At 44.7% G+C, this 25245-nt stretch overlaps 1 protein-coding gene across 2 annotated transcripts in view; it reads right to left on the reverse strand.

Annotated features, from left to right (window-relative positions):
• CCHR9.PART0H11orf58 (chromosome chr9.part0 C11orf58 homolog) overlaps positions 1-23163 on the reverse strand; it is a 284231-nt gene extending 261068 nt beyond the window's left edge. The window contains exon 1 of one of the 2 annotated variants that reach the window (XM_044082772.1): positions 22975-23161. In XM_044082772.1, coding sequence (XP_043938707.1) covers positions 22975-23028 — 54 coding nt within the window. In that variant the 5' untranslated portion in view covers positions 23029-23161. Of the gene's footprint in view, positions 1-22974 lie in introns of both variants that reach the window. The other variant, XR_006366214.1, reaches the window with a different exon arrangement.
• Positions 23164-25245: the final 2082 nt, after the last annotated feature.

A 25245-nucleotide genomic window follows, 5' to 3' on the forward strand; every position in this document is an offset into this window, starting at 1 on the left:
ACATCATCGGTGTTTAGAAAGGGGAATGTGCATCCTGTGGGGAGGCAGACACCAAGCACACTCTGGCTAAACTGTCATTCCCTAGGGCAAACAGCCTAGTGTTGACCTCTACACCCATATGTTTAATTGTCAAATGCACATTATTTGTTGCTGATAGACTGTTTGCACATCTTTATTGCCATAGCATTCCCTGTTTGTATGAACAACTTGTGCATCTGTGGAAGATGTTTGCATATGGGGGGATCCACTATATCACGTATGTCTCTGTAGTCATTTAACTGTGTGCACTGGGCAGACTGCTGTAATGTGGTTGGTTCCTGGAATAACACATAAAAATACCAGATATGTGTGTCCAACTGCTAAACTGAGATTTGGCCTAAGTGTGTGAGCATGCCCAGTTCAGCCTTCCCATGGCATGTTGTCTGACATATGTCTCATTTATCAAAGTGTGTGAGCATGCCCAGTGTGAGCATTCCATATGTTGGACTCTGCAGCCCACCACATTTGTGGATGAGTGTGAACTTCAACAAATATCACCCGTTTATGGTTGTGTGTTGTGTGTCATGTTGTGTAGTTACTGTACAACTGCTTTGTGTGTGAACACAACAGGATTATACTGTGCCTGCAGTGTTTGCATGGGATACTTTGCATACAGTTGTCAACATCCTTTCACACTGACCTAACACTGTAGTACTGTATAGTGTACTGGTAGTACTTTGACTGTGGTGGACAGTATCCTGGGCTTTAGTGCTATCACTGCTTTACATTTCGATAGTGGGCACAACAGCCTGGTTAGGGGCCAGTTGTGTACATCTGACCATGTTGCATTCTGTTCAGATATGAACTACTTAAACCAGGCTTGTCCAACATTGGTAGTGTATTCCACAACATAGGTGTACATTTGCAAACACTAGCGATGTGCCCTAGTCCATGTCTAATGCTAGTTGGAGAGTGTGTTTGTCCTTCAACACACATTGTAAGTGGAGTTTGCCATGACATATGTCATGGTTAGTATACTGTGCCTCTATCTACCTGTGACATGACAGTGATACCCAGGATAAAGCTACCATCTCCCATCCACTCATCAAGATTCCTATTGAGGAAGATTGATAAGTGACTCTATGGGTAGCCTGTATTGGGGGTTCACTCATGGGTGGGGGTGGCTTCTGTGTTATGGATCATGCAGTACAGCTTGTCCTATGTAAGTCAGTGCTGGGGTTCAGGTCTCTCATGTGCATAGCTCACTGCCATTCAGATTGTATAAGGTGCAGCATGTTTATTGATACCAGCAACACAGGCAACACATGGCATCTGTGCTAGCTCTTTGATACTCCTGGTGAGGTACTGTTGGGGACTTTACGGTTGATGGAGGTGTCTGCTGAGGTACATCCCACAGGGGCTATTGTAGTCAACTGTACCGCTGATGAAGGATGACTGCAGAGCCACAATGACCTCCCCTTATCTAGATCTGACAACCTTCATGATTAGGTAGGTATATGGTATGTTTCTGTAAACACTACAGCACATGTTTGTCCAATGCAGGATATCTATCACCTTGTGTCCCCAGGTCTCTCATTACATGTTAACTACATAATGGGTTAACACCTATGTGGTAATTGGGGGGCACTTACTGTATATCCACAGGGGTTGACTATACACGTTTCTGCAATTAGCTTGCTGACATGGCTATGGCACCAGTTGTCTGTTTCTATGTGGCCCATTTGTGGGATGCTTGTGTCAGCTGGTGGATCATATGTGGTGAGCAGTTTGTAGTCCTCTGCAAACATGTTCGGACACAGTCCTTCCATGTTTGCCTGTACCTATGGGACATATATACCAGACGAGGGAGATCCCAGGACCAAGCCTTGTGGGATGCCAGTTATATCTGGTTTGTAGTCTGACACGGCTGCAGCATGTCTGACCATGTCTGTTCTGTCCTTGGTCTGGTTTGCAACCCCTCTACTGACATAGGGGTTTATATTTAAGCTGGTGAGCTTATCTACAATGAACACAGGGGTATTGTATAGAAGCCTTTGCAAGGTCCAGCTATGCTGTGTGGACCACATTGCCCTCATCAATGACCTTAATGACTGTTTCAATTGAGTCAAACATGTTTAGGGGCAGGATCTGCACTTAAGAAAGCCACACTGGGTAGGGTCCGGTGTCAGTAGGTCCCCAATATCTTTATGTCTGTGGTACATGCTGATCCTTTCCATAGCTGTGCAGACCGAGCTTCTCAGGATTCTGGGGTAGTAGTTTTCAGTATCCATTCAGGCAACATCTTTGTTGAGAAGGACCACTGTTGTTGTATACTGCTCTTTGGGTACATATTCTCTGGTAAGGCTGACATTGAGCAGTAGTGTGGTTTGGCATTCCATTCATCTTGGAGTCCATGTTGCACTAAGCCCAGGACACCATCTCATACCATTGCTGCTGTGTGTTTTGCTTTGTAGATGTTGGCTGTTACCTCAGCATCTGCAATGTCAGGGGGCCAGCAGTCTGCTGGGATAGATATTCTGCATTCGGGGGTTGCACTGCACCTGTCAGGATGTATGTTGCCAATATGTGTGTGTGTTTGTGATATTTGTGTGATTCAGAGCATATCTGTGAATTCCCAACATGGTTCCTACCATCAGTTGTGAAAGCCTTAGGATTATCCTTAGTGTCCTGTACAATTTGTATCTTCATAGGTTCATAGGTTCATACTAGGCTATCCACCCTAGGGCATTTGTTAGCCTAGCCAGAGTGTGTGTGGCTTTTGCCACCCCTTGCTATGTGAATATTATGGCCATTTATGATTTGCTTTGCTGTGCCTCTGTCTGGACATAACACAGTGAAGACCCCCAGTGTAACTCTACAATCATCCATCCACTTGGCAAGATTCCTGTTGAAGAGTGTCAGTGAGGGGCTCTGCCTAACATGGAGTGGGATTCTGGTCCAGGGTGTGGGGAGCCTCTGGATTATGTATCTGTCCCACCAGCACATCCTATTTCATTATTTGTTGAGGTTGACATCTCTCACTCTCACAGCTCCGATGGATTTGAGTTTTCTGGGGTGGAGCATGTCCATTACTCCTGTGTTGGGCATGGCCTTCTACAACAGGCATGCAATGCCTCTGCGTAGGCAGTATGTGATTGCATTCAGCTGGGGTGTCTACAGTCAGGCAGCATATGACAAATATTTGAGACCCTTTATCCTCTTGGTGAGGTACCTTTGAGGTCTTTCTAACTGCTGCAGGTGTCAGGTAAGGTACATCCCATATGAGGCATTGTACTAGATTATGGGTGTGATTAGAGAACAATATAGGGGCACAATGACCTCTGTTGACGTAGATGTGAATCCTTTCCTGATACTGTGTCAAATGTAGACAGTCTTCCTAGCCACATTGGCAATGTGGGTGTCACATAACAGGTTACTGTCCACTTGTGTCCCTAGGTCCCTGGTTACTCCTTCCATACATAATGGTTTACCACCTATGTGGTAATTTGTGGTACCTTGTTTGGTATTTGGTGGGACATTCATACTGTCCAGTGTCTTCAGGACGGCTGGGTGGGGTTCCTGTGTGTGAGAGTGTGGTCTGTAGCATGCTACAGACTGTACAGCAGTCTTGCCTACAGTTAGTTGCACATGGGTGGACTCCAATGCCTTGTGCATTGTCAGTTACCTGGACGTATGGGTGTCTGTGCTGAATATGGATACTCACCCTCCTTTTATGTTTTGTTCCAGGTTTTGGGGCCATGACACATGATACGTGGTATAACCTGGTAGTGCTGGTGTGCTGTCAGGAGGCTTGCAGCAGGTTTCTGTCACTGCACAGACATCGATGTTCTCCATACTGGGGATGGCCTTGGGAGCATGCATACTGGGGTTTACACATCTGGCATTGGTCAGCATTTCCCTTATGTTTCTTTCCACTTATGTTTTCTAGGGTGGTGGGTCAGTCTTTTCAGCCTTGCCTACAAAAGGCTCTATGGAGGGAGGTGGCAAAGGCCTTATCCAATATTCAGACACCCAGGGGTAACAGGTGCAAGCCATCCCAAGAACAGCTGCGTGGCTTGTCAAGCATGACATCCCAAGCAGACAGACATTGGATTCCCTTGGAATGACACCAGTAAGTGTGCCACTTGCTATGACTGATCATTCTGTGTTTGTACTGTGGCATTATTCTTGGTAAGGGTAGGATGCTGCAAACGGTGAGTGTCATACCGGCCTGGACTACATAATCAGAGAGCTCATCTATGTCTCTTTTCATGTAGTCTAGGGAGGTACATCTCAGGTCATTCACACCAGCATGGACTATGACTGCATCATATTTCTACTTGCTTTGGAGTGACCTGCATACTTCTGTTATGTGGCGTATTGTGGCAGCCTACAGGCAGCTTACTGTACCCTTTCCCTTGTTCAGTCTGGTGTGCGGGACAGCAGTGTGTCCGACTATGGAGTCACCTATTACAACTGTATCAGGCATGTTGTTTCTCCTTCTGGCCTGTGACTGTTTGGCACACCAGCTTTGTGTACTATGTGTTGCATGTGCTATGTTTGGAGGTTGTTTGATTGGGTGTCTGCTTTAGAGGCCTCTGTTGGTGTGCTGTGTTTGTAATTTGTGCCTCCGGGAATGTTTTTCTGTGTTTGGTTTGCAGTTGTGATAGGTCTATGTGGGACTGTGTTTGTGGTGTGTGTGGTTACCTTCTCCTCCTGACTAGTTTTGGGAGTACTGAGTTGAGGGAGCTCAGCCTCCAGTTTGGATAGATGGTTGCATCTCTCACATATATTTGTATTTCTTGGGTGGAGTTGGGGTTGTCTGTGTACTTGGGGCAGGTGTAACATTGCCTCAGGATTCACAGATTCAACTTGTTGTGGCTGGCCTTAGTGGATTGTATGTGTGGACAGATTTTATTGCCATACTACTGATCAGTGATTACTTCATTGTTTATGTTTGCTCTATCATGTGGTAGCTTTCTCATTCTCTTGCATGGTTTGGTTATGGCTGGTGTCCACCATGCCAGATTCCTGCATGTATGGCATTGTGTCTTGTTTTAATTTAGGATTGCATAATCCAAGCATTCCTGGCAATGTTCATGGAATGGCTGTATTACAGGTTCTGAGGTGTGGCCCATATTTTGCACCTGCACAGGACCTTTAATGGATTCCACATCAGTTTGGGGGAGTGCAAATATTGCTTAACACATGTTTTCCACTGTGGTTTTCTGGCCAGGGATTGTGGTCAGGATTTGTATATCCAGTGTGATTACTCTATGGTCTGGTTTTACCAGTGAGCAATACACTTCTCATCTTGCCATCCAGTACCCATGTTGCTGATTATCACATCCAGTATGCTTACCCCTCTTGTGGGAGTGGTACGTTGTTCCTGGGCCTTTTGGTTTATGGATTCTATGAACTTTTGTCCTACACTGTTGGAGCTAGTATAATGCTCCCAGTCTATGTCTGGGTATTTTCAGTCACCCAATATAATGTGGTTTGGAGGACTTGATATATTCATGTATTCCAGCATAGGCCAGGTGCAGTTCCTGGTGTTGGGACAGTAGTATGTAGCAGGCTATAAACTGGGGGGCAATTTTAGCCACTGTTACTTGACCATGGCTAGTCCATGCTGCTTTTTGTTGTGGTACCAACATGGGGGTGTGGTTATCCTTGACAATTCTTGCTAGTCACCCTCCTTTTGTAGCTTGTTCCATGTTTTGAGGCTGTACAGCACAGTATGAGGTGTAACCTGGTAGTGTTAGGGTGTTGTTGTGAGCCTTGACTCAGTTTTCTGTTACAGCGCAGATATCAACATTCTCCATACTGGGTGAGTTTAGACTGCATGCATCTTGCTGTTTCGACTTATCCCTTATCTTATTCTTATCCCTTCTGATACCTATGGAGATAGGTTTGTGTTTTGAGCCTTACCTATTGTGTTTTGAGCCTTACCTATTCAGGGCACACTGTGGGTAACAACAGCCTTTGCCAGTATCCATACGGCCTGCACTGATAGGTGCACGCCAGTCCTAGCAGGTGGTGCATCATGTCATGCTCAGCATGTCATCCCAGACTGGCACACATTGGATCCCCTTTGACTAACTGCGATACTTCAGTCAATTATTGCACTTGATCAACTCATTGTCATGTTGTGGCATGATGCTTGGTGAGGGTAGGATGTTAGTCAGGGTCCTCAGGTGTGCATATAGTACATGGTGTTACATTACTTAACACATAGCATTCATGCCTCAGGTGGTGCTGCAGGGCTGCCTCTGTCGGATGCGCATATTACACTTCCCTGTACATGTTTGAGAGCAGGTTGTGTTATGTTAGGCATCCGTGTTACTATACGAGCGAGTCAGAGAGGGGTATCATTCCCAGGGTTCCTACTGAGCCAGTGTATGTGCTATGCGTTGCCTCTTTGCCAAGGCCAGGGCATACTGGGCACGCCTCTTCTGCCTACTGGGGCAGGCTCAGGTTGTTCCTCCTCCGAGTCACGCTCTGCCTGTGATGGCCTTGGCAAAGGTGGGGGGCTGTTTGGCCCGGCCCTATGCTGGTCCTGCTGCAGCTGTTTTCGCAAGATCATATTATGTAGCATAGCACATACCATGACAATTTGGGTACATGTAGTTGGTGTGTACTGCAAGGCTCCACCAGATGTGTCCAGACACCGGAACCGTGACTTGAGCAGCCCAAACACACGCTCTATTACATTACGTGTTTGTGCGTGTGCCTCATTATGGTGTTCCTGTTCAGGTGTGTGTGCGTTTCTGATGGGTGTCATCAGCCACGGCTCCAGTGCATAACCTGCATCCCCCACTAGGTGTCCATGCGGGATGTCCCCATTAGCAAATGTCTGGTACAGCTGCGTTAAATGCCAGATGTCGGAATCGTGGTAGCTCCCAGGACAGCCAGCACACACATTCATTATTATGCCCTGGGCATCACACACGACCTGGCAGTTGATGGAGGGGAAGCCCTTGCGGTTGATGTATGCCCTACCTCGCTCACCGGCTGGTGCTTTGATGCGTATGTGCGTGCAGTCTATTGCACCCACTACCTCAGGGTATTCCGCTATTTGCTGGAAGAGACGCATATTGCTGGCCAATACCTCACGGGCATTGGGGAAATATACATGATCACCAACATGTGCTGACATGGCATCCAGGAACTGGTGCAGTACCCTGGAGGCTGATGCCTGTGATATCCCCATCATATCACCAGTTGGTCTCTGGAAGGTACCTGTTGCTAGTATTCTTAGGCCAACACATACCTTGGTTTCCACTGGGATGGGTTCCCCTCTGTTGGTTCTGTGTGTGAGGCGTGGCCTGCACAGCTCCACTATTTGCTGCAGGAGGTCTCTGTCCACTCTATAGCGCTCTACTATCTCCAGCTCATGTAACCCGTGGTAGGTGACCCTGGGTCTGTACACTCTTCTCCGTCTCCTCACTGTGGGTTGTCTGGCAGCATCTGCATTGTCACCACCCTCAGCAAGTCGCCTATGTCTCATTATGACAGCTATGGCAGCCCCTAACATTTCTGCTCTGAGTTCAGCTTTTTCAGTTTTCACTTCTGACTTAACTCCTGTCTTGCAGTGTCTCTTGAGAGAAACATCCTGCACTGCTGTTTGCAGAGTTTTAAGTGCTGGGCTGGGCTACTATTCTGCCTGTGTACTTGCCTGCATCTAATTGTTTTCACCTGCTAGCTCCAGCAGTATTCCCTGCTAGCTTCCTACTAAATCTGTTGCTTCCTTTTTCCTTTCTGTTTCCTCAGGGTGGAGCCGTGTGTAAACCAGCAGAAACACGCTCACAGTGGCGTACACGCGCGCACACATACTTACACAGTTCAGAATCTGCTTATTCGGATTAAAACGCGTGCACGCCCGCGCAAACGGTGTTAAACATCTCCCAACACACTCCCACATGCTCAGTCTGCCTTACACGCGTGCACACTGCCTTACTCGCGCTTCATGGCGCTGCGTCTTGATACATCCAGCAAGAAACTTTGGTGTAGGCAACAGTGTACACCTTCCATTTCTTGACTTTCTCATGCTTATTTAGTGGCACACCTCTTTCCATGATATCTGTCTGACATCTGTCATGTAACTCTGACCTCCAATGAACTGCATTTCTTTCTACCATTCCCCCCTGTGATGTCACCTATTCTTTCCACCATTCCCCCCTGTGATGTCACCTATCTCCTACTCTGTTCCTCCCCCTTCTGTAACTCTTACACTACTCAGACTGTGCTCATTTGCTATGTGACAGTGGAATTCAGTATCCTAACACTCATTTGCATCAGACTGCCTACTAATGCTTAGTTACATCCCTTAGACTCAGCTTCCCCCCTTAGCAACCACTACACGGTGGCCATGTTGGTTTTGGTCTGCTGGTCCCTGCATTGACATTCCATGTATTGCATAAAACCCACATTTGTGGGTTTAAAACCTTCGTTTTTATGTTTTATACAGCGCAGCCCGTTTGTGCGGGGCTGCGCTGGGTTTAAACATCGGCAATTGCCGAAAAAAAAAATTATATTTTTATTATATTTGCATCAGGTTACTTTGCCAATGGCCACATATTTGGCCATTGGCATGCTGCCTGACACATATGCACCCTTTATTTGGAGGTGACATGGCTCCATTGCAGTTTTTGCAGAAACGTACTCAGTTGTCAACCGAGTACATTTCTGCAGCTAAAACGGCTCTTACACGGGCTGTTCTGGGCTTCCTGGATCGCTAATCATCCTCATTTGCATGCTATTCGGCTGCAAGTGAGGTGATTATTTATCCACGCCACTCCGTGTAAGAGCCGTTTTAGCTTGTCTCTTACATGGACTTTGGGCTGTTCCTGGATCGCGAAGGCTGCATGGAGTCTTACACTACTCTTAGACTCCGTGCAAGCCTTCATGAATCCGGCCCTATATTTATCCGTGCATTTTTAACCAGATAGGTGCACTGGTTCAAAGACTTCATTAGGACTGAAAGCCTTCCACATGGAAAGCACCTGCAAAAGAAGCTGGGGTAAAGGACCCTTATTGCCTGGCTTGGAATACTTCTAACACCAGTGACATACAAAGCTGACAAGTATATTTTTTGCACTTGCTATAACTGTTTCAGTGATATTTAATAATTCTTTGGTTAGTGTTGCAAAGTTTGCCCGTTAAACTGGTTTTTATTTCACTTGTGAACTCTTACTCTTGCTGGCTCCATTTGATTTTCTCACCCATTCACCCTGTTGTTGTTGAGTTCTTATAATCTGGTGACTTTGGCTTTGCTCGCCTCTTATTTTAAATTTGTTATTGGACACTCCTCCCAGTCGCATCGCACCAGCTCTTTCTACCGAGTACAGTGAGACTATTTCAGAAGGCCTACCCCTTAGCTCTTAACCTTAAAAAAAGACAACGCTATTCAGCTGCTTTTACTGTGTTTTACTGTACTTATAAAATGCCTTTTCCTACTTTAATACTTTACTTTTGCTGCTGTTCTTAAAAGTGTTCAGTTGCATTTATACTACTTCTTTTAATACTGTTTTTAGTAGCCTGATTACATTGAGAACTGCTGCTTTATACTGTTTTTTTTTTTTTGCTGATGTGACTTGTGATTTTTAAGCACTTTAAATTTCAAATACCTCTGGATTTAGCATAAGCTAAATTCAGTCTTATGGACTCCAGACTGCCTTGTATCACTTGAGCACTAAAACCAGCTATTCACTGAGATACTGAAAGATTTGAGGCATCTGTTGCTTCCAACTGACTACAAGTGCCTGCTTCTGCACTTACATTGCACTCTTAATTAGTATTTGCATTCTATCATCTGTCTGAATTGTCAGAACTGTTTTTAGCCGCATAGCAAGTTCCAGGCTTGCTACGTCTCAGTCTGTTTTGTAACCTCCAAGCATCAAATTCAAGCCATCCTAGTTGGAGAATGCCTTTCTGGACCCTTGTGGGAGGAGAGTGCTGTCTGGGTCCCATCTAATCGAGGGTGACAGAGCTCAGAGAGTGCAAACTTTTTGCTAGTTTGAGTTAAAAGGGTTATTCCTTATATATGCCACACATCTACGTTTCTTGTGTGCAATGCACCATCATGCACTGATCCGTAAAGGTAGTTACTGTTGGTGGTTATAATAGAAAACGTTTTGCTTGTTAAATTTTCCCTTAGCACTTTGTAGTCCTCCAGAGGTTTTTTTTGCAGCTCAGCTCTACTGTCAGGTAGAACAATAAACCTAGTTTCAGAGGTTCCAACACACCTGTCACCCACTAGCCATTCCTAAGTGCAACCTCTCTTCCTGACCACATAAATTTAACCAATACTACAGATGTCCAATTTCCCACAGTTTCTCCAGCCAACTTGGTCGAGATGGGCATCCTGAGACAGTGTAAGAAATGCCTCATATTCACCGACAACCCTCTGCTCCTAAGATCATAGGAGGTTACTAGGCTATTGGCCCTGAGACTTTTACAAGCCTAGCCAAGAGTTTAGCCCATGTTTAGACAAATCAGCACCTAATGGCCCTGTCCAGAAGGGACATGGGTGGAATCCCAGGGGTATATTTTCTGTTTCCCATTCAGTTATCCAGTTTGCGCTTAAAAAGGGGTAAAGAGGTACTCTGCTTGATGTGGAGAGTGAGTCTATTCCATAGATGAGGAAATCTCTGGAACACAAATCTGTCCCATCAACAAGTCTTGTTGATGTCACAGACCAGGTTGAGGCCGCACATACGGGTTACCCGAGTGGAGCTTGACTTGCAGATATGCAGCAGTCCCATCAAGGTGGGGTCCATGATAGTCCTGTATGCCAGACAAGGGGACACCTCTGAGGAGTCTTTATGAAACTCAGTAGAGGGATAGTGTTTTTAGCCTGTGTATGGTAGATGTCTGAGACCCTGGATCCTCCTGGTGAAGAACCTCTGTGGTCTCTCCAGCTGCTGCATATGCTTTGCAAGGTACATGCTGAAAGGTGCATTGTACTCAATAACGGGCCTTATAAGGGAAGAATACCGGGATGTTATGACCTCCTTGTCCCTGAAAGAGATACCCTTACTTATGAGGTGGGCCATGTAGAAGGCTTTCCATACCACGGAAGCAACATGGTGGTCAAAAGTCAGGTTGCTATCAACCTGAGTGTCCAAATCCCTCACGACTGACTGAGTGCTTAGGATGTTGTTATTAATGTGATCATTTGTGTGGACGTCACTCTCCCCAAAGGGGATGATGATGCATTTTTTGGTATTCAGCTTGAGGCCATGTTTCTGGCACTAGTCATTTGTCTGAGTGAGACCCTCTTGGAGGATGTCCACATCACTAGGGGAACTGATGACAGCACACAGCTTGCAGTCATCTGCAAACTTGGTCAGCCACAGCCTACTGGTTTTGGCCTGCACCCCAGAAAAGTACATCCCAAATAACAGAGGCCCCCCCAAGACCAAACCCTGGGGTATGCTGCTTGTTACGGGTCTACTGCTTGAGGTGGCTTCCCCTATTTTGACTACTTGGGTTCTATCAGTGAGCCAGTTTGCTATCCATCTAGTAACATATGGTTTGATGCCTAGTTGAGAGAGTTTATCTATTATGCCCAAGTGGGGAATAGTGTCAAAGGCTTAGGCCAAGTTAAGGTAGGCTAGGTGGTGTGTACCATCTTCCCCTCATCCATGGCTTTGGTGACTATCTCAAAGAATTCAACCAAATTTAGCAGACATGACCACCCCTAGACAAAGCCAAACTGTGTGGGATTAAGTGTTTTGGAGGTTGCCAATGTCCTTGTTATTGAGGTCCATGATAATCCATTCCATGGCCTTGCAGATCAGGCTAGTTAGGCTGATGGGTCTATAATTTCCCAGATCGGTGGATTCTCCACCTTTGTGTAAAGGGATGACAGTGGCTGTCCTCCATTCAGCTGGGACAAAGCCAGTACTCTGGCTTTGGTTGAATAGGGTGCCTAATGGTGCTGCAAGCTACTGCCCGACTTCAAGTAGGATGCAGCCTGGAATGTTATCGGTTCCCATGGAGGCTGTATTTTTTGCCTCAGAGAGCAGTGATGACCTGTTGTCTAGATATATATGAAAGGGGGCAGGTACTGGGGATGTCCTGATTTACTGATGGAGGGACAGAGGATTTTCTCTGAATCTGTCAGCCAGCAAGTTTGTTACATCTACAGCATTTATATATGTGGTGTCCTTGACCACCAGTTCTGAACAGATCTGGTTGCTTCCTTTGAGGTTGCAGACACATGTGAAGAAGGCCTTATGATTGCCTCTAGTAGATGTGGCCAATTTGGACTCGAAGTTTGCTTTGGAGGATTTCACTAGTGCTCTTATTTGCTTGTTCAGGCTAAGGAAACATTGCTTCCAATTGGGCACCTGCTCCTTCCTGGTCTTGGGACAGCAATTGTTTTCCTTTTCTTAGAGAGTTTATTTATTGCAGATGTCCACCAGACAGGTTCACTCTTCCTTGCGGAGGATGATTTAGTCCCGTCAGGTATTCCTGATTCCATGCATCTATATAAATGCTTGTATAGTGCTTTGGTGTAGTTTTGGATATTGGTGCCAGTTCCTACACAGGGGGAGGGGGCTATAATCAGCTTTGGAGAAGTTTTTATGTCTGCTCCTAGCTAGATGGGGGTTGGGGGAGATGGTGACTTCAAAAGTGACTGCTTTGTGGTCGGATTTTACCAGGGAGGAGGGATGTTGCAGTGGTTACTCGTGTTGGAAATACAAAGTCCAAGACATTATCACCTTTTGTGGGGGTATCGACTAGCTGTTCCAAGGCATTTGCACGGACACAATCAAGGAATCTCTGGGCATTTTGTTCTGGTATGACTAGTTTTTCCAGTCTAAAGTCACCCAGATCAGGGTAAAGGGTTGAATCTTGATAGATTCAAACAGGTCCAAATAGGCAGATCAGGTCCAAATAGGCAGATTGGGCATCTTGAGTCAGATTTTGGGGGCTGGTAGCTAGCTATAATTTGAATAGGGGTCTTGTCGATGGTTAACTGCACCTGGAGTGCCTCCTGTGCATCACACTGTTTGACCAGCCTGGAGGTGTATATGTCTTTAATGTATATTGAAACTCCACCTCCTTTGGCTTTACTGCCCACAGTTTGGGGTCTGAATGTATGATAGGATGAGTAACCAGGTAAGGCTGGGGTGCTCTCCGCAGCTGTGAACCAGGTTTCTGTGGCTGCAGAGATGTCTGCGTTTTCCAGGAATGGGATTGCTTGCAATGAGTGCATTTTCATGTTTAGACTCCTATCATTTAGCAGCATGACCTTTAATTTGTGTTATCATGAAATGTTTATGTTGGTAGTTTTAACCTATCACTTTTCCTAAAAAAGGCACTGTAGGGGAGGCAAGAGCCTTTCCCAGAAGCCTGAAGCCCAGGTGAGACAGATGCAGGCCATCTCTGGCAAAGCATCAAGGTCTGTCGATCATATCTTCCCAGGCTGTCAGGTACTGCATCCCCCTGGAATGACACCAGAAACTAAGCCAATTGTTAAAGTCAATCATTTTCTGTTTGTATTAGGGCATCCTTCGGGGTGACGGCAGAATGCTGCTTAAGGCTAGGGACATACCTGCCTGGGACACAGTCACCGAGCTCAATCATGTCTCTCTTCATATAGTCCAGAGAGGTACGTCTCAAGTCATTCACACCAACATGGACTATGACAGAGTCATAACAGTACCTAGTATCTAGCATCTGACAGACAACTAACTGTGACTTTCTCCTTATCCAGCCTGGTGAGAGGCGCATCTTTGTGTCTCACAATGGAGTCTCCTAGGACTAATATGTTGGGTTTATGGTGAATCCTTAGTGGCTGTGAGGCACAGGTGTGTGGACTATGCGTGGTACGTGGTGTGGAGGGCTGTGGAGATCGTGTGCGTTTTTGCCTCAGAGGTCTCCTTTGTTTGGGTATGTTTATGTGGAGGACCTCCGCATATGTAGGCGTGTGTTGTGTAGGTGTGGGTGGTGTTTGAGGTGTAGTGATTGTGTTGACAACCTTTTCAGTGCCAGATATACTGGCTTGAAGGAGAGAGAGCTTGGACTATAGGTTCCTAATGCAATTGCATCTCTCACAAATTGTGTTCCTAGGTGGTGGTAGTAGATGGTTGTCAGTGTATATGAGGCAGTTGCTATACTGTCTCAGGATGCCCATATTAACCAGACTGGCAGGGGAAACTGGGGGAAACTGTCCATCCATATTTGTCAGAATCTGAGGGAGAAAGGCCAGGGAGAGCTAAGGGGTGGGCCTAAAGCCCAAGTGCTTAAACCAAAACTAAGAGCTTAGAATAACACTTAACAATTTAGACAGGCTATAAACAAGCAGTAATAAATGCAACAGAAAAGATGCAGTTGAACACTTTAGAGAACAGGCAGCAAGTAGCAGGAAAAAGCAAAGCATGATGAAGTAATACAGTAGTAGGAAGAAACACAAATTAGAAAAATATAAACAGCTGCATAAAGTGTCTTTTTTATATATAAAGTTAAAAGGGAAACAGCAGGAACAGAAGACAATTCCAGGTTAAGGGACTAAGGGGGTTGGCCTTCCAAAATGATCTCTGTATTAGGTAGAATGAGAAGAGATGGGACGGAGTGCCCCAGATCAAATTTACAGTAGGGTGGACAACTGCAAAAGCCACCAACTTTAAGAACAGAACAAGAATACGGTGGGAGAAAACCAGTTTCAGCACAGATCAGAAAACAATGCCAGCAAATACATAAATAATTCAGTCAAGCAAAAATTAAGGTAGTGCAGAACTCTGAACAGTTAAAAGTGCCAAAAAAATATACTTATCAGCTGTATATTTCCAGATTGTGTGAAAAGCACTCAGTCAGAACACAAGGAAATTCTAGCAATAATATACAGGAATTTACAAACTTTGAATAGTTTTTAGCAATAATATACAGGAATTTACAAACTTTGAATAGTTTTATGCTGTCAAGCCTAGAGACAATCAGATAACACAAAAGCTGTTAGACCAGTTTTACCACACAAACTCAATGCGTGAGAGAGGCAACTATATTAAGAACCTTGAATCCATGCTCTCTCACACGTCAGTACATAGAACAATAAGTGAGTCGTCAGCATGCACATCTTACACCCTACTCCACCCAAACCCACATCCCTACATATGCGGAAGTCCTCACCAGAAACAAACCTAAACACCAGAGACTTCCCAAACACAAGCACACTACATACAATACTTCCTCTGCAGAACATAATACACATAGCTTACATACATGTATCTCGCCTGTCAAGCCCTTAATACAAAACACAAAACCAAACATATTAGTCATAGGTGATTCCATTGTGAGACACCCTCTTACCAGGCTGGATAAGGAGAAGGTCATGGTCAGCTGTCTCTCAGGTGCCAAAATTTGCCATATCACACATGCACTCAAGACTCTCAACATCAGGTACTGTTATGACTATCATAGTCCATGTTGGTGTGAACGACTTTAAACGTGCCTCTCTAGACTATATGGAGAGACATGATTGAGGTCTCGGACTATGTGTCTCAGGCTGGTATGCCCCTAGCCTTAAGCAGCATTTTACCTTCATCTAGGATTATGCCACAATGCAAAAAGAAAATGACTGACTTGGTTTCTGGTGTCATTCCAAGGGGATACAGTACCTGTTAGCCTGGGATGACGTGCTCAACAGACCTCGATGCTTTGCCAGAGATGGTCTTCATCTGTCACCCCTGGGATTTTGGCTACTGGCCAAGGCTCTTGCCACCCCCATAGTGACTTTTGTAGGCAGTGTCTCGAGGACAAAATTCCTGACATAAGAACAATCTCAAGGTCTTGCTGCTAATTGCTAGGAGTCTTAACAAGAAACTGCATTCAGTGGAAGCAGTCCTCACCTTGGAAGACAAGAGCCATTTGTGCAATCATGGAGACCTGGCTCAAGGCTGTGGAGAGCACCCTAGTGATATTGGGCTACGCCTCCTTCCACACTTTCAGACCACAAACTGAAGGCATGAAAACTAAAGGAGGCAGTGCATCAATACACATTAAAGATAAATACACTTCCAGACTGGTTAGACAGCATGGTTCCCTGGAGATACTTCAGGTTCAATTAACTGTTGATTAGGACACCTATTCATGTCACTGCCAGCTACAAGACCCCCCTACATGAAACAGGACACCCACTCTGCCTATTTGGATCTACTTAAGTCCATCAAGATACATCGCATCACCGTGGTTGGGCGACTAACTCCCCATCCACTGACTGGGGAAATTAGTCAAGCGGAAACTCACTTGCCCAAAGGTTCCTCAACTTCATTAACTCCAGTTCTCTGGACCAGTTAGATGACACCCCCACAAGGGAAGCCAACATCCTGATCTGGTGCTTACCACTATGGAGGACCACTGTAGCACCCCCATTGTGAAGTCTACCCTGGTGAGACCTGACCACAAATCAGTTTTATTCGAAGTTACTAACACCTGACCCCACCCCCGTAGCACACAAATCCCAAAAAGGGAAGGCATCACTGATCAGTATTAGCAAAAAACTACGGGCACTCATAAAATTGTCTAAGGCCAGCTTCGAGAGAAAGATTGCACAGGACACTAAGGATAATCACAAGGCTTTCTTTAGTTATGTTAGGAACCTGGGTGGTAATTCCCAGATATGATCAGAATTAGTCCAAAATGACAAAAAAATACACTGAACCCACAGACATTGCCAACATCCTAGCTGACAGGTTCAGCGCAAACTCCCCCCCCACCAAAAGGGCAAACATCTATCCCAGCAGAGTGCTGCCCCCCTGACATCTCAGATGCTCAGGTAAGAGCCACCCTCTCCAAAGCAAAAAACACAGCATCAATGGGACCAGACGGTGTCCCGGGCTGCGTCCTACATGAACTCCAAGAAGAGCTAAACCCAAACATAAAACTACTGTTCAATCTCAGCCTTACTACAGGATATGTGCCCAAAGAGTGGCGTACAGCAACAGTGGTCCCTCTCCATAAAGGTGGTGCCTCAACGGATCCTGGAAACTATCGCCCCATAAGCCTGAATAGCTTGGTCTGCAAAGCTATGGAAAGGATCATCATGGACCTCATAAATAAAGATACTGGGGACCTACAGACACTGGATCCTACCCAGTTTGGCTTTGTTAAGGGCAGATCCTGCCTCTTAAACGTGGTTGATTTCTTTGAAACAGTCACCAAGACCACTGACGAGGGGAAGGTGGTCCACACAGCCTACCTGGACCTCGCAAAAGCCTTCGATACAATACCCCACTCGGGCATTATAGATAAGCTCACCAGCTTAAATATAAACCCCTATGTCACTAGATGGATTGCAAACTGGCTCAAGGACAGAACCCACATGGTTAGAACTGCTGGAGCCATGTCAGACTCCAAACCAGTTACAAGTGGTGTCCCACAAGGCTCAGTCCTGGGACCTCTCTTGTTCGGTATATATTTCTCGGAGGTACAGGCCAACACGGAAGGACTGTGGCTGACCAAGTTCGCAGATGACTGCAAAGTGGGCGCCATAATCGACTCTCCAGCCGACACAAGCATCCTCCAAAAGGGCCTCATAGAAACAGACAACTGGTGCCAGAGCCATGGCCTCAAGCTAAATGCCAAAAAGTGTATAGTCATCCCCCTTGGCAAAAACAAAGTGCCCACAAATTACCACATAGGTGGTAATCCATTAAGTACAGAAGAAATAATTAGGGACCTGGGGACCCAAGTTGATAGCAATCTCTCATTTGACAACCACGTGGCCAAAGTGGTTAGAAAAACATTTTATATAGCCCACCTAATCATGAAGGGATTCACATCTAGATCAGGGGAGGTCATCGTGCCTCTTTACTCATCCCTCATCAGGCCCATAATTGAGTGCAATGCCCCTTTTGGGATGTACCTTACCAGACACCTGCAGCAACTGGAAAGACCCCAAAAGTACCTCACCAAGAGGATCAAAGGGCTCAAACAGATGCCATATGCTGCCCGGTTAAAGAAACTCCAGCTCTACTCAGTGGCATACCGCCTGTTCAGAGGCGATCTGTGCCTGACGTATATAAAGTCATGTCCAACCCGGAATTAATAGACATGCTGCACCTCAGAAAATCCAAATCCCATCGAGCTACGCGCTCGAGAGACTTGAACCTCAGCACTGAAATAAATAGGACATGCTGGAGGGACAGATTCATAACCCAGAGGCTCCCTTCACTCTGGAATAAAATCCCAGTCCAGGTTAGGCAGAGTCCCTCATTGACTCTCCTCAAGAGGAATCTTGATGAGTGGATGGGAGATCGTAGGTTTACCCCGGGTATCACTTCTGTGTTACTGTTAGACAGAGGCACAGTATACTAACCTCGAAAAAGGGCATAGCAAAATAAATTTAAAATGGGTGGCGAAAGCCAAACACATTCTGGCTAGGCTTATAAATGCCCTAGGGCAGATAGCCTAGTATGAACCTATGAACAAACTAAACTAAAAAACAACGTCTCCAAAATAGATTATAACCTGTGTGCCCTCACAGACTCACCTCAGGCTTTGTCCATACCGAATGGCGCTCTGCTATAGTCATCCCTCTCCACAAAGGAGGAGCGACTACAGACCCTGGGAACCATCGCCCCCATTAGCCTGACAAGTCTGATATCCAAAACTATGGAACGCATCATCATGGACATAATAAACAAGGATATAGGAAATCTCAAAACCAAACTGTGTGGGATCCAAAGTTTGGTGAAGGGTAGATCATGCCTGCTCTACTTGGTTGACTTCTTTGAGTCAGTCACCAGAGCTGTGGATGAAGGTAAGATGGTTCATGCAGCCTACCTTGATCTGGCCAAGGCCTTTTTACCACTCCCCACTCAGGAATCATAGAAAAACTCACTAAGCTAGGCATCAACTCCTATATCACTATGTGGGTTGCAAACGGGCTCACAGCTAGAACCCACAGTGTGAAAGTAGCGACGCCAAGTCAAACTGCTGACCAGTCACGAGTGGAGTCCCACAGGGATCGGTCCTGGGTCCTCACCTGTATCTACTTGAGAATTCCAGTCCAACACGAAGGGACTCTGGCTGACAAAGTTCGCAGACGATTGCAAGTTGGGAGCCATTACTAACTCCCCAAGTGATGTTGACATCCTACAGAAAGGCCTCACTGAGAACGACTGGTGTCAGAACCATGGCCTTAAGCTCAAAGCAAAAAATGTGTCGTCATCCCCTTTGGGAAAAACCCAGCTCCCATGAACTAACACATCCATGGTAGTCCACTGAACACAGAAGGAGTTATAAGAGATCTGGGAACACAGGATGACTGCAACCTCTCTTTTGACCACCACACTGTCACTGTGGCCAGTCAGAAAATCCTTCTGTGTGGCACATCTCATTACTAAGGGTTTTGCATCCAGGAAGAAAGAGGTCATTGCTTCCCTCTTCTCTTCCCTCATTAGGCCAATCATCAAGTACAATGCCCCATTTGGCATGTACCTCACTTGACACCTGCAACAACTGGAGAGGCCACAAAGAGAATCCTAGGCCTTAAACACTTGTTCTATACGGACAGACTCAAAAAAAACTCCCACCTATTCTCAGTCTCATATCGACTACTTAGAGGCGATCTCTGCTGGACTTACAAAGCCATGTCTGACCCAGCTCTATTAGAAATGCTACATCTAAAGAAATCCCAATCCCTCCGCACCACACGCTTCAGAGACCTCAACCTCATTACGACAATCAATGGAACGTGCTGGAGGGACACGTTCATGACCCAGAGACTGTCCATGTTATGGAACAGACTTCCATACATGTCAAACAGACCATCTCACTGGCCCTCTTCAAGAGAAATCTTGACGAGTGGATGGGAAATAGAAAATTCATCCTGGGGATCACTCCAGTGACTCTACTCGACAGAGGCACTGAAAACTACGGTCACTTGGCATGATGCCAGGGTAATCCTATGGGCTAGGCTTGTAAAGGCTCCAGGGGTGACTCTACTCGACAGAGGCACTGAAAACTACGGTCACTTGGCATGATGCCAGGGTAATCCTATGGGCTAGGCTTGTAAAGGCTCCAGGGGCCATTAGCCTAGTACACACCTATAAACCTCTTATGGGACGGTATCAATAGCTTCACTGCACCTCTGCCCTCAGATGGAACCAGCAACTATGCAGAGTTCTACACAAACACCTGAACAACTACACTGAGGTGGCCGTACCTGATGGGACCAAAACAAGCTCCTCAAGGAAGAGCAAATCTGCCTGGTGGACAACTACCATTAACAGGCTTTACAATAAGAAGAAGAAATTGCAATCCAAGACTAAGATGGAGTGAGCCCCAAACTGGAAACACTATCTCATCAGCTTAAAACAAACACCACTCCTTGTAAAGTTCTCCAAACCTAACTACAAATCCAAATTAACTTTCTCAACTAAGAACAACCATAAGGCATTCTTTAGTTGCATCTGTAACCTAAAAGGAAAGGCTCAGATTTGGGCCGAACTTGTAGCTAATGATACATATACCAAGCCTGTGGACATTGCTAACCTGTCAGCAGACAGGTTCTGTGAAAACTTCACCCCCCCCTTCCCTGCCACACTTACCCCAAGACATCCCTAACACCTGTCCTCTACCCTGCACCTCTGAAAAGCAGGTTGAGAACGCCCTCTCTAAGGTCAAAAACACAGCATCCATGGGACCTGATAACTTCCCAGGCTGCGTCCTGCATGGGCTCAAACATAGCAACACCACTGGGTGCTCTCTTCAATCATAGTGTACTCACTGGCTTCATCCCAGCCGAATAGAAAAAGGCCACCGTTATCCCCTTTCAAAAGGTGGTGCTTCCACTGACCCTGGGAACTACAGACCTATCAGCCTGACTAGTCTTCTCTGCAAGGCCATGGAGAGAATCAGCATGGACCTTATCAACAGACATTGGTAACCTCCAAACACTTGACCCTACTCAATTTGGATTTGTCAAAGAGAGATCATGCCTGTTAAATCTGTTGTACTTCTTCGAGACAGTCACCAAGGCCCTTGATGAAAGGAAATTTGTGCACACAGACTACCTAGACTTAGTCAGGGCTTTTGACACCATCCCCCACTCAGGTATAATTGATAAACTCATCCAGCTAGGCATCAACCCATATATCATTAGACGGGTCGTTAAATGGCTCACTGATAAATTGGGGAATCCACCTCCAACAGCAGACCTGTAACCAGTGGTGTTCCACAAGGATCAGTCCTGGGGCCTCTACTGTTTGGAATCTATTTCTCCGAAGTTCAAGCTAAAACTAATGGTCTGTGGCTGACAAAGTTTGCTGTTGACTGCAAAATGTGAGCGGTCATAGAATCTGCAAATGATATCAAAGTCATACAAGAGGGTCTTACACGAACAAATGACTGGTGCCAAGGTTATGGCTTTAAACTTAATGGAAAAAAACGTATTACCATCCCTTTCGGTAAGAATGATGTTCCTGTTAACTGCCACCATCAATAACTGTACCCTAAATACGCACTCAGTAGTGAGAGACGTGGGCACACAGGTTGACAGCAACGTTACCTTTGATTACCATGTCTCCACAGTGGTAAGAAGGGCATTCTACATTGCTTATCTCACAAGTAAGGGCACTGTCTCCAGAAAAAAAAGAAATTATAACCTCCCTGTACTCTTCCATTATCAAGCCAATAACGGAGTACAATGCCCCTTTTGGTATGTACCGTTCCAAGCACCTGCAGCAATTGGAGAGACCACAAAGGTTCCTCACAAGGAAAACTCAAAGTCTTCAGTCTATTCTGTTTCATACAGACTGCTCAGAGGTGATCTCTGCCTTGCATATATGGCAATCTTGGATCCTGCTTTATTGGAAACGCTGCATATCCATAAATCAAATGGTACATGTGTTACTTAACCTGAACCTGCTGGAGGGACAGATTTGTCTCCCAGATGTTACCACACCTTTGGACCAAACTCCTGCTTGATGTCAAGCAGAGTCCCTTTATTGGCCCTCTTCAAACACAATCTGGACGATTGGATGGGTAACCATTAGTTCACTCCAGGGGTTACACCTATGTCCCTCTTGGACAAGGGGTTACACCTATGTCCCTCTTGGACAGGGGTGATAGGTGCTGATAGTGGAAATAGGGGTAAAACTTGGCTAGGCTTGTAAAGGCCCTAGGGTCATTTGCCTAGTAACCTACGATCCTATACCATTTTGGACATGTATATAAGCATCTGCACTTTAGGATATATCTCTGCATAATACAATGTTCTCTGGCAAATGGGAAGAAATACACTGCAGGGTTCTCTCCAGTGTAATCTACTATCAAGGATACAATTTAAATGCACCCCAAGTTGTAAATCTAGCTAAAACACACTAAGTATAAACACAAACTGTCCACACATAACAATAATGACCGAATACTTAACATTCCAAACATCTGGATACATCTCGGCACAATACAGAGTTCTCTGACAAATGTGAATAAATGCACTACAGAACTAGGAACTCTTCAGTGTGGTCCACTACCATCAAAGATACAATTCTAAAGTGACCAAAGTTACAAATCCTACTGAAAATAAACAGCTACAGCACAGTACCTATTAATGCAACTGACAACCAAATGTGTTCTAATACCACTAAGCATTTCAAGGGACTTTGATCAATGTGTAAAAGATGCGAAGCATGTCAGATTGGAGCAACGTGTCTCCTTCCCACTGTGTGCATTAGAAAAACCCACCACCAATTGCTCAAATGTGGCTGAACGTGTCTGCCAATGCGAACTGGGCTGCACTAAGCAAAAGCTAATTCTCACAGTAACGCATACAATACCAACCATCTTAAAAAAGAAATAAACTACGCACATTACAGAGATAAAAAAAAAATCTTTGTATAATATGATTACGTAACCCAGACTTCATTGACAACTTTAACATAACCCATCTATAAACAACCAAAGAAATGTCTACAATTACGTAGGCCTCAGAAAAAGCACACAATTCACTTAACTCTGACACTATCAAGTACATGTTACCTGTTTCGGGGAAGCTGGCCGCTTAATTCCGTGAACATTGGTGTACGAACTCATGATTTATTACGACTCACAAATATTAAATCAGTATCTCCAGATACTACAGGAAAGACTGTTAATAGTTGGACCCCTTTCACCCAAATCTAACTCAGTAGAGCTTTAGAACTGGGGCGTGCTGGGAATTATAGTTCCTCAGACAAAGTCCTAAGACGATGGAGTAAACAAACTACGTTTCCCAGCAAGCCGTGCCATTATTGTAAAAGCAAAGTTGTAAATATGTTGGTTTTTTTGTAGTTTGGGGGTATAATTATTACGCGGCCGATATGTATTAGATTGCCGTTTACAGCTCAGAATATCAGGATAAATTGTGGATCGTGACTTATTCACTAGAACTTATTCTGTGCTTGTTGGACTACTGAATCTCAGGATATTGTCCTATTTTCTGACTCCAGTGAAGCCACGAAGTACTTTAAGCATTCGTTCACTTGTAAAGTGGTCGCAAAAGTGCTGGAGCTTTTTCCACTGACAACATACATACATACATACATTAGGGCATACCACTCAGTTAGCCAAATTTTTGTATAATGTCCTTGATCTTTCATCATATTTTTGCCCTACCCGCCTTAATTTTTTTGATTTTCTGGTAAGTCATTTAATGCCTCTTTTACCTTTCAAATTAATTAAGAGTACTATTTAAAAAATGTCCCTTATCTGGGGCCTTTCCATTCATCCATTTACAACATATTTATCCCATTTTTTGCACATGGGTCAGGGTATTACATACATCAATATTGACAATAACCTACACCTAGTGTTTGTACTGCGGAGTGTCCACTAGCCCTGTAGTGGATTTGGGGCCTTTGCGACTGCGTGTAGTAAATAAAATACCACATCACTGTAACACATCAAATCCCTTTGGTGTGAACTGAGGACGATACTAGGTACCTGCATAGGTTAAATTCATAGCTTTCAACCTCTTAACACAAAAAAAATCTGGACAATTTTTAAATATTGCTGGTATAAACTTAGAAAGTTGCTAGAATAAAAGCTCGTGTTACCATGCATTTTTCTGAAGGATATGAAGTCTGAAACTCAAATGCCTGTTACTATTTAGTGAGTTCAGTCCTCACTGATTTGTCACAAAAATCCAGACAACCACAACCACAATGAGGAACAGACCAAAAAACATGAAGTGAAAATCTGTACATTCTGTGAGGATCTGGACAGTTGAGAGGGATAGTTGAATTCCATGTCTACTAATCCCTGTACTCAAAATTTGGATGGCATCCATTATGTGATGTCAACTTGTAGTCATCCACAACCAACAATATATACCTTGTAGTCATCCACAGCCAACAATATATACCTTGTAGTCATCCACAACCAACAATATACACACCTTGTGTTTCTGGCTTTTCATTAATACCAAATGCCTGCATCAAATTGTCCAAGTTTCATTCTTTATCCTTAGTAATGTTGTCATCTGCACAACATCTGATATATCCTCCTTGAACAGATACCCCCATACTGTCATATTTTCATTCAAAATTAGGTCTAGCCAATCCGTAAATTAAATTACATTTAGATACTAATCCAAAGACGATGCAATATCCTTGTGTGAAGACCTAAAAAAATTCAAAAGTGCCTTTTTCTCTGCTGACCCAGTCTTTTAAGTCACTGGTAGGCATAGGTATAGAAGGAAATTCCACGGGGAATCCCTGTGATGGAATTCACAGATAAACACATTTTATAAAAGGAGAAAGAATACATGGTTCATATAAAAAGTTTGCCATCCCCAAAATAATATGGAAGGATATTGTTTTTTAGATCAAACACATAGAGGGGAAGCTAGTGGTATCTTCTTATTCAGTAAACTAGCCATTTGTGAAGTGGCCCAGAGCTACATACTAGGTTGTCCTATCTTTGGACTCTATTGCTTTGATGTGAATAGAGATATACAGGGTTTGTAGCTGACAAAGTTTGCAAATGGCTGCATACTTGGTGCAGTGATTGATTCCCCTAAAGGTTATTATATTCTCCAAGAGAGGCTGAATAGAATCAACATTTGGTGTAAAATGTAGTATGGCTGTATTTGGAAATAAGTTTATCCCTTTGATTATCACATAAATGGAACTCTGATTAAGTTAATACTGTCATTTAATACTATGGTGAATTCATTGCCAATTAACTGTCTTTTGGTCTCCAAATATCAGTTACAGAAAGTAAATCTTATTACTCTGTCCAGTTAATCACCAGTGGTATATTGTCTAGATC

Source organism: Protopterus annectens, chromosome 9.part0 (assembly GCF_019279795.1).
Source record: "Protopterus annectens isolate FY-2018-M chromosome 9.part0, PAN1.0, whole genome shotgun sequence".
In the NCBI taxonomy this organism is placed as follows: domain Eukaryota; kingdom Metazoa; phylum Chordata; order Ceratodontiformes; family Protopteridae; genus Protopterus; species Protopterus annectens.